The sequence below is a fragment of the Oncorhynchus gorbuscha genome, linkage group LG16, assembly GCF_021184085.1.
Source record: "Oncorhynchus gorbuscha isolate QuinsamMale2020 ecotype Even-year linkage group LG16, OgorEven_v1.0, whole genome shotgun sequence".
Taxonomy (NCBI): Eukaryota; Metazoa; Chordata; class Actinopteri; order Salmoniformes; family Salmonidae; genus Oncorhynchus; species Oncorhynchus gorbuscha.
This window is the reverse complement of record NC_060188.1, coordinates 57,535,042-57,544,587: the sequence shown is the minus strand read 5'-3', so window position 1 is coordinate 57,544,587 and position 9,546 is coordinate 57,535,042. Positions and strand designations below refer to the sequence as shown.

Below are 9,546 nucleotides of genomic sequence, written 5' to 3'. Positions count from 1 at the left end.
GATCTGTTTCACCTGTCTTTGTGATTGTCTCCACCCCTCTCCAGGTGTCGCCATCTTCCCAATTATCCCCTGTGTATTTATACCGGTGTTATCTGTTTGTCTGTTGACAGTTTGTCTTAATGAGGCTATCATTATTCAAAACAAATGACACTATTCAACTTTTTAATAGAAATGTAAATTAAAATGGGATTGACCTGAAACCTGGGGAGAAGTAGAATAGTTTCACTATTAATACACTACCATTCTATTGTGTTTTCTGTGCAAAATAGGTTTTGTCCAGTTTCTCCAGTACTATTACCAGAGTGGCTGTCTGTACAGACGTCGAGCCCTGGGAGAGAGTCACAACGTGGATTTGACAGTTGGTGAGAGAGAAGTCGCACATCGTTGTGTGTCATCATGACTACTCACTGATCACGTGTTTAAGAGGAACATGACCAAAATGGCAAAAAACGCATCCTCCTCCATCACTCCTCATTGACCTGATATCAGGGGCGTCATCAACACATAGATTGCAGCTGTATACATAGTACATATTTATTGGTATAGTATAGTACATGTTTATTATATATGTATTACATATATTTATTGATGTAAACAAACATTCCTCCACCTCAGAGGGTTTCCTGTTGTGGATGTGGCGAGTCCTGACCTTCCTTCTACCCTTCCTGTTCTTTGGTCATGTGAGTATCGGGCACATCCCGATGCACCGCCCTGTGCAACTGGGTACTGGACTTCCTGACGGGCCGCGCCCAGGTGGTGAGGGTAGGCAACAACATCTCCACCCCGCTGATCCTCAACACTGGGGCCCCACAAGGGTGCGTTCTGAGCCCTCTCCTGTACTCCCTGTTCACCCACGACTGCGTGGCCACGCACGCCTCCAACTCAATCATCAAGTTTGCGGACGACACAACAGTGGTAGGCTTGATTACCAACAACGACGAGACGGCCTACAGGGAGGAAGTGAGGGCCCTCGGAGTGTGGTGTCAGGAAAATAACCTCACACTCAACGTCAACAAAACTAAGGAGATGATTGTGGACTTCAGGAAACAGCAGAGGGAACACCCCCCTATCCACATTGATGGAACAGTAGTGGAGAGGGTAGCAAGTTTTAAGTTCCTCGGCATACACATCACAGACAAACTGAATTGGTCCACCCACACAGACAGCATTGTGAAGAAGGCACAGCCACCAACCACCCGAGCCACTGCCTATTCACCCCGCTATCATCCAGAAGGCGAGGTCAGTACAGGTGCATCAAAGCTGGGACCGAGAGACTGAAAAACAGCTTCTATCTCAAGGCCATCAGACTGTTAAACAGCTACTACTAACATTGAGTGGCTGCTGCCAACACACTGACTCAACTCCAGCCACTTTAATAATGGGAATTGATTGATGGGAAATGATGTAAAATATATCACTAGCCACTTTAAACAATGCTACCTAATATAATGTTTACATATCCTACATTATTCATCTCATATGTATACGTATATACTGTACTCTATATCATCTACTGCATCTTCATGTAATACACGTATCACTAGCCACTTTAACTATGCCACTTTGTTTACATACTCATCTCATATGTATATACTGTACTCGATACCATCTACTGTATCTTGCCTATGCCGCTCTGTACCATCACTCATTCATATATCTTTATGTACATATTCTTTATCCCCTTACACTTGTGTGTATAAGACAGTAGTTTTGGAATTGTTAGTTAGATTACTTGTTGGTTATTACTGCATTGTCGGAACTAGAAGCACAAGCATTTCGCTACACTCGCATTAACATCTGCTAACCATGTGTATGTGACAAATACAATTTGATTTGTTATGTTGACAGCATTACTTTCTTCTTCTTGATTTATACTATTTTGTGGATGGATATTGTTCTTCGTGATGATTTGATATGGCGGCTGATATCAAAATGAGCTCAAGGAGTTTTCAGGGACATGGTGGTATCACATTTAACTGATTCTATTATATATAGCATAATGTGCATAAACCACGAACCACGTGAGAGGCGTAGCGCGTGGTCGCACAATAATGACGTAGAAGAAATTAGACTCCGATATTGTACTGGATACAGTCAGGAGCAGTTTGAAGTAAGTAATCAATTTGTTAAGACTTCAATTAGTATTGAATTGTACTGCAGTGTTATGCTATGTTGAAATATGTTTAAACGTTATGAATTTGACGTCGCCTTCCTAGCAGACAACAGCCAAGAAATAACAAGATCCTTTAGGCTAAATTTAGCTAACGTTAGCTGCTTTGAACAGATTACACAACTGTGCTCCACTCTTTTGTAAGGTTTTTGGGTTACCTAAATGGGGGAAGACAAAGCCAGAATTAGTCAACTCAAACTTGTCAACTGTCTTATTGATAAATTGAACATTATAGCAGCATGTCTTTTTGCTTATCTGACTAATTTTTGGCAATATAAATTGTATCTGCCACACTTAATAAAGTGCATGGAAGTAGCCGCAATCTTGCCAACTAATATATCCATCGAGGTTCCAACCAACCACAGATATTTGTGGAAGTGTAGGAACCAATGTATTTTATCAATACAGTAGTGAAGTGTGCACAAATTGTTTTCTATTAGTTGTAACTATTATTAAAATAATAATTAACTTTTTTAATAGTTATGTCAGTTTGCATTTGTTTTCATTGAATTGACCCCAGGCAACAACATAGTTGTACGCTATAATACGGTAAATGTGATTCATGCAGCATAAGTCATCTATGAAAACTGACAAAACTTAATGGAAGTACCAGGTTTATGAGACGAGCTGCTTTGTTGTTATCTTTATCCATGGCATGCTGCATGTATGGACTGTAGTTCAAAAAGAACAACGTGTACATTTGGCTCACATTTTTCTTTATGCTAGAATGCTCTCTTGTGGTAAACTTGAGAATTTAGCCTCAGGCTTTCAATCCTTTTTTGGTGTATGTGACAGGATAAGTAAAGACATTTTGAAAGACAAAAATGGTTTTCAGACCTACATGAGTCTGGAGAGAAATGCTGGCAAAATCCCAGTCGTCACTCATCTCTGCATGACAGAACCTCAGCTATGAAATGTTAATTTCACTAACTATGCTCCTGCTGATTAAATGTGCCCTACATAGCCCTAGTCACCTGTTAAAGGTCCAGTGCAGTGAAAAACAGGATTTTTGTGTGTTTTATATACAGTACCAGTCAAACGTTTGGACACAGTTACTAATTCAAAGTTTAATTAAAAAAAAAACTATTTTCTACATTGTAGAATAATAGTGGACATCAAAACTATGAAATAACATGTATGGAATCATGTAGTAACCAAAAAAAGTGTTAAACAAATCTAAATATTTTTGAGATTCTTCAATGTAGCCACCCTTTGCCTTGATGACAGCTTTGCACACTCTTGGCATTCTCTCAACCAGCTGCATGATAAATGCTGTTCCAACAGTCTTGAAGGAGTTCCCACATATGCTGAGCACTTGTTTGTTACTTGTCTTTCAATCTGTGGTCCAACTCATCCCAAACCATCTCAATTGGGTTGAGGTCTGGTGATTGTGAAGGTCATGTAATCTGATGCAGCACTCCATCACTCTCCTTGGTCAAAAAGCCCTTACACAGCGTGGAGGTGTGTTTTTATGTCAGTCACCCATTGAAGAACAAATGATAGTCCCACAAAGCGCAAACCAGATGGGATGGCCTATCACTGCAGAATGCTGTTGTAGCCATGCTGTTGAAGTGTGCCTTGAATTCTAAATAAGTTGCCAAAAGTGTCACCATCAAGCACCATCGCAACTCCTCCATGCTTCAAGGTGGGAACCACATATGCGGAGATCATCTGTCCACCTACTCGGTGTCTCAAAGACACGGCAGTTGGAACCAAAAATCACAAATTTGAACTCATCAGACCAAAGGACATATTTCCACTGGTCTAATGTCCATTGTTCATATTTCTTGGACCAAGCAAGTCTCTTCTTATTATTGGTGTCCTTTTACTAGTGGTTTCTTTGTAGCAATTCAGGCATGAAGGCCTAATTCACACAGTCTCTGAACAGTTGATGTTGAGATGTGTCTGTTACTGGAACTCTGTGAAGCATTTATTTGGGCTAGTAACTCTAATGAACTTATCCTCTGCAGCAGCGGTAACTCTGTGTCTTCCTTTCCTGTGGCGGTCCTCATGAGAGTCAGTTTCATAGCACCTGATGGTTTTTGCGACTGCACTTGAAGAAACTTTCAAAGTTTTGGAATGGCTGACCTTCGTGTCATAAAGAAATGATGGACTGTCATTTATCTTTGTTTATTTGAGCTGTTCTTGCCATAATATAGACTTGGTCTTTTACCAAATAGGGCTGTCTTCTGTATACCACCCCTACCTTGTCACAACACAACTGATTGGCTCAAACACATTAAGAAGGAAAGAGATTTCACAAATGAGCTTTTAAAAAGGCACACCTGTTAATTGAAATGCATTCCAGGTGACAACTTCGGGAAGCTGGTTGAGAGAATGCCAAGTGTACAAAGCTGTCATCTATGCAAAAGGTGGCTACTTTGAAGAATCTCAAATATATAACACATTTTAATTTGTTTAACACTTTTTGTTGTTGATTACTACATGATTACATATGTGTTATTTCATAGTTTTGATGTCTTCACTATTATTCTACAATGTAAAGAATAAAAAAATAACTAGAATGAGCAGGTGTGAATTTTTCACTGGTACTGTGTATGTAACGTATGTATGTATTTTCATGGGGAAAAAATATATATATTAAAAAACTAAATGTAATTTCTTCAGGTCCTCTCTCTGCCCTGGCTGCAGCCGGTGTTGACCTGTCAGACAGCGAGTGGCCCCATCGAGGACATGGAGGTAGAGCATGTAGCCCCGGAAGGCCCTGACGTGGCCCCTGTGGAGGAGGAACCTCTCTTCACTAACTTGGACATATTCCTTTTTTCTCTCATTGTTGGCCTACTCATCTACTGGTTCCTTTCTCGCAAGAAAACTGAGGAGACCATCCCAGAGTTCAAGAGGCTCACCCCTGTGTAAGTGTTTTCCCACAGAAATTCTATCATTTGATGTTTTGATACGGCCCTTGCCTAGGTACGCTCATTACATTCTCATTTGTAAAATCCCTTGGGAGTTTATCTTATTGGAACGGTGTTAGTACGTTTGCTTACGGGCTGGGAGACACCATGTTCTGGACCAGCAGGGGACGTTGCATTATCGGTATCCTCTATATTGGTGTCAGAAGTGGGATAGTGCTGCTGATCTTTGTGTGCTTAGCTGTTCATTTATTTCATCAAGAATGATTCAACATTAGTGTGTATTTGCTCACGTTTTCACCTTATTAGCCCAGGAAGGTTAATCAGAACACTCCCATTTTGTCATCCCTTGGTGATCAAAAGTCATTTGTATTTTCTTGTCCTGGAACTTGGAGCTGAGTGGGAAGCAGGGATTGGCAGTGTGTTTGTGCATGTGTTGCTTTAGACCACACTGTGGTTGGCCTGGGCAGGGGTTCCAGCATTTGAATTTGTTGACTTCATGTAGGCCTAATTGGAGGAATGTGTATGGTCACATTAGTTTACATTTGCTGTTTATTCAAAAGGATAATAATTGGAAGTGGTTTGGGTGACTCTGTAGCTTATTTTAACATACCCTAGAGACTAGGCTGCATCGCCCAGGCCACCTGCAGAAAGGTACTGTAGCAGTTGTAGTAGTTTTAATTGTTTTCTCACCTTTAATTTCCTGTAACTTCCTGGATTCGGCCTATACATGCGGTCATCTGTTGAATAGATGCTTGAAACATCTCACACCAATGTTACTGAGAACCTTGTTGTTTCAATGTATCCACTTGGCTGCTGGCAGGAACTTGGCATGGGGCTTAATCAGTAACAGTTGCCTATGTTCCTTTGTTGGCGTCACTTGGATCAATTCCCCCCACAGGGAAAATGCCAGCTCTGCCACCCCCCCCCCCCCCCCCCCAAAACAATGGAAGTGAAAGAGGTTTTAATTGCTGGAAATGTTAACCATAAACATCGCTCTCTCTTTCTGAATGGGAACACTGTAAAGAGTAGGACCTCAAACATACTGGTGATTAATTACTGGACCTCTCTCGCTCCCTGCGAGATCCCCTGGCTCCCCTCTGCACCACCAAACCTCATTGAAAGAAATATGCAGGAGGAGGAAATGGCCCACAACTGAAGCTATGAAAATTCCAGGAAGAGGTTTGGGGTGTGCAGGAAAAGAGAGAACTACCTTTGAGTTTCCTTGTGTTTTGTTGGCTTGCATTTCACTGTGATCCTTTTTTGTTGAAGACTCCCCTGTCTTTGTGCACTCTTTTTTTTGTGTTTAGTCTTCTACACAGCCAATTTTGGACACTTCTTCAGCGCACCAGAAGACCCAGTGGATGCTTTTTCTCTTTGAATGATCTCCGAGGTGGAAAGTTGAGGCCAAAGTCCAGCAGTATTCTCTGTTCAGCCTCTCTTCTGCGGAAGCCGTCCCTAATTTGCCTTTGAGGGAGCATGAATGGAGCAGAGCCGTGTCACAAATGGCAAGCTTTTATGATATATTAGGTAACCATTGTGACACACTCCCTCGGCTCGGGGGTTTGAAATGTGCTTTATTCAGCTCTGCAATGCCTCGTCTCTTTTAAAAAGAAAAAAATACACATTTACGCTGTTAATAGTTGCCAGGGTGACTCGGGTAGTGTCGTCCCTACAGATTGTATAGGAAAAGAGGAGGGATGTAGTGAGTGGATGTGTATGTCAGTGTTGATGTGTGTGCGTGCGCAGGGGCATGTCCGTCTTTTAGTTTTTTTTCTTTTTTCGTTTATGCGTATGTCGCCGGCTGCTCTGCTTGAAAGGCTTTTAAGGGAAATGTCATGCTATATTGTTGTTGTCTTCCCAGCCTTGCTGCCAGATGTCGGTGGTGTCTGTGTTGAGTGGTGGTGAGAGCGGGTAACAGCAGCACGTCCATCCGCGTCTCTGACTGCTGCTCTGAGCAGAACACAAGCCCTGGAGTTGCCTGGCCAACCAGTGAGAGGCTGCTGCGGCTGAATAACAGCCATGGCTGCCTGCGTGTTTTGATTCCACCACAGAGAGAGAGAGAGAGAGCGCTCGGGTGGGGTGTTCGTGGGGGGGGGCTGTATGTTCAGTGAGAGACTGAGAATCTCTCCCGCATAATGCACTTTGGAGAGGCCAGCGGATAGTCAGCCCTGATGGGCTTCTTCTTCACGTGCTTTTTCAGATTGTGTCCAATTGTGGATCAGACAAGTGTGTTGTGGGGTGCTGGAGAACACTGCCTGTAACCATGGGATGTGTGTTCTCTCTGCCCAAAGAGAGACAGGCAGCGGCAGCCAGGTCAGTCTCTCTCTCTCTCTCTCTCTGTTTCTCTCTCTGTTTCTCTGTCTCTTTCTGTTTCTTCTCTCTCTTGGTCTCACTGTGTGTGTGTCTGAGACAGCTTGTTCTACTGTGCACCATCCACTGCCTATCATGTTGATGCTCGGACGGGAAATGTGTGTTACTGTTGGGAAAGGCAAATGATTGGACTTGACTTGCTTTTCAGCTTCCCAGGCTGCTTACCAGCGTTTTTAACCCGCAATGTTAAACAAAAGGAAAATAAATCATTTAAAAGATAAGAATCAACGTTGCAGATTGTTATGATTATGATAGCTTGTCATCAAAAAGGCTGTAGTCTGAATTATGGCTGTGTGCAGTACATGTAGCCTAACAATTGATTTAAGATACTGTCACCACATGCAACGTTTGTCACTTCTTTACTTCCTCTTGATACCTCCTATGTTCTTTGCTAAGGAGCACATGTTTCATTGACAATTGACATGTTATTTTTATTAGTGAGTTTCACATGCATTTACTGTGTTTGTTCAGGGTTTTTACCAATGATCAACTGAGCTATTTCTGTGCTGCGTTTCCATGACTTGTAAAGGGATTGGGTGTGACCCATACGCAAATCTCTCCCATGGGGGTCAGAAGGGGATGAGAATGCCAGAGTAAAGAACATTTTCTGACTACTCAAATGGTCTCTCCTTTTCGAGGGCAGTGTAATAGCCATTTAGTAGACTAATTAAGTTACCATGGTATGCTAATGTTTACCTTTAACATCTGCTTTGTGTCTTTTTCTCCAGAGTCACTCCGCAGCGAGAAACCAGCTTTATTGAAAAAATGAAGAAAACGGTCAGTAGCTTCATGCTAAATTCTGTGTAATAAGTAGAAACGAATTATTTTATACAAAATTATCTCTATTTATTTAGTAAATGGATATGTAGGCTATATGCCACTTAACTTGTTTGGGTGACTAGCTAAGGAACTTTAAAAAGTCCTCTATAATTTAGGATTATTACTGATGATGCGTCTGCCTCTCCAGAACAGGAACATGGTGGTTTTCTACGGCTCTCAGACGGGCACGGCTGAGGAGTTCTGCGGCCGACTGTCCAAAGACGCCCAGCGCTACGGAATGAGAGGCATGTCAGCTGACCCAGAGGAATATGACATGGTACTGGTCTTAATCCGGCTGATTTTATATGTGTACACTATGTACATTGTCTCAGTCTTTTACATACCACATGTAACCTCCAGCAGCTTTGTGGTGATGAATATTTATATTTGTTTGGATATTTATTAAATGTATAACATTAAGAGAGCTAATGACTGCATTGTTGTGTCCTGAGAGCTGTTTGGTGAACGAATCCCGTTTGCAATTAGTGTATTTCCAATGTCTTTTTCTTCCTTCCTCTCCTCAGTCGGAGCTGCCTCGTCTTGCGGAGATCGACAACTCCCTTGCTGTGTTCTGCATGGCCACCTATGGGGAGGGGGATCCCACAGACAACGCTCAGGACTTTTACGACTGGATGCAGGAGAACGACGAGGACCTGAAAGGAGTCAACTTCGCGGTTGGTATTTTGCTCAGCGAGATAGGTCTGTAGTAGGTGCATCAAGGTGGTTGAGTCAACATTGGTGTGCAGCGCAGCACATTTAGCTTTGACAGAATCCACACAGAATGACTCATATTGCATCTCCATTCCCCATTGAAGTAGAAGTAGGGATTGAGATGTCCGTATGTGAGGCTTTCCCATGCAAAAGGCACTGGTGGAATGCACACTTTGCTACATTGCCCCACTTCCCTCAACTCACTCACCAAGTGGAAACATGTGGTCCTGCCAAACAAAGCTCCAGGCCTGGCCAACCTCAAGGCTGGAGCTGGAGAGCACTGGCAGTTTGTGGCTTGGAGATGTCGGGAGTCTCAATTTTGAAATGTTTTCTCATTGACATCACTACTGAACAATGTTAACCATGGCTTCCTCCGGGTCTCGCTGTGCGACTCTCCTGAGACAGCATTGTGATGTGGTTGTGACTTTTTATCTGGGAAATCCATGTTTTCTTGTTCTCAACATCTGTAGTGCATTCAGCCATATAAAGCCACTGAAATTACAGATCTGATCCAAATGGTGTAACTGAGTAAATGTACAGCTTAGACATATGTAAGGATATAGTGTATTGCTGCATTTACAGTGTCTTCAGAAAATATTC

At 42.4% G+C, this 9,546-nt stretch overlaps 1 protein-coding gene across 1 annotated transcript in view; it reads left to right on the top strand.

Moving 5' to 3' along the window:
* Nucleotides 1-1,984: 1,984 nt before the first annotated feature.
* LOC123999080 (NADPH--cytochrome P450 reductase-like) overlaps nucleotides 1,985-9,546 on the top strand; it is a 30,328-nt gene continuing 22,766 nt past the window's right edge. Inside the window, exons 1-5 of the mRNA XM_046304455.1 lie at nucleotides 1,985-2,110; nucleotides 4,799-5,043; nucleotides 8,145-8,193; nucleotides 8,384-8,512; nucleotides 8,760-8,909. Coding sequence (XP_046160411.1) covers nucleotides 2,000-2,110; nucleotides 4,799-5,043; nucleotides 8,145-8,193; nucleotides 8,384-8,512; nucleotides 8,760-8,909 — 684 coding nt within the window. The 5' untranslated portion in view covers nucleotides 1,985-1,999. The remainder of the gene's footprint in view (nucleotides 2,111-4,798; nucleotides 5,044-8,144; nucleotides 8,194-8,383; nucleotides 8,513-8,759; nucleotides 8,910-9,546) is intronic.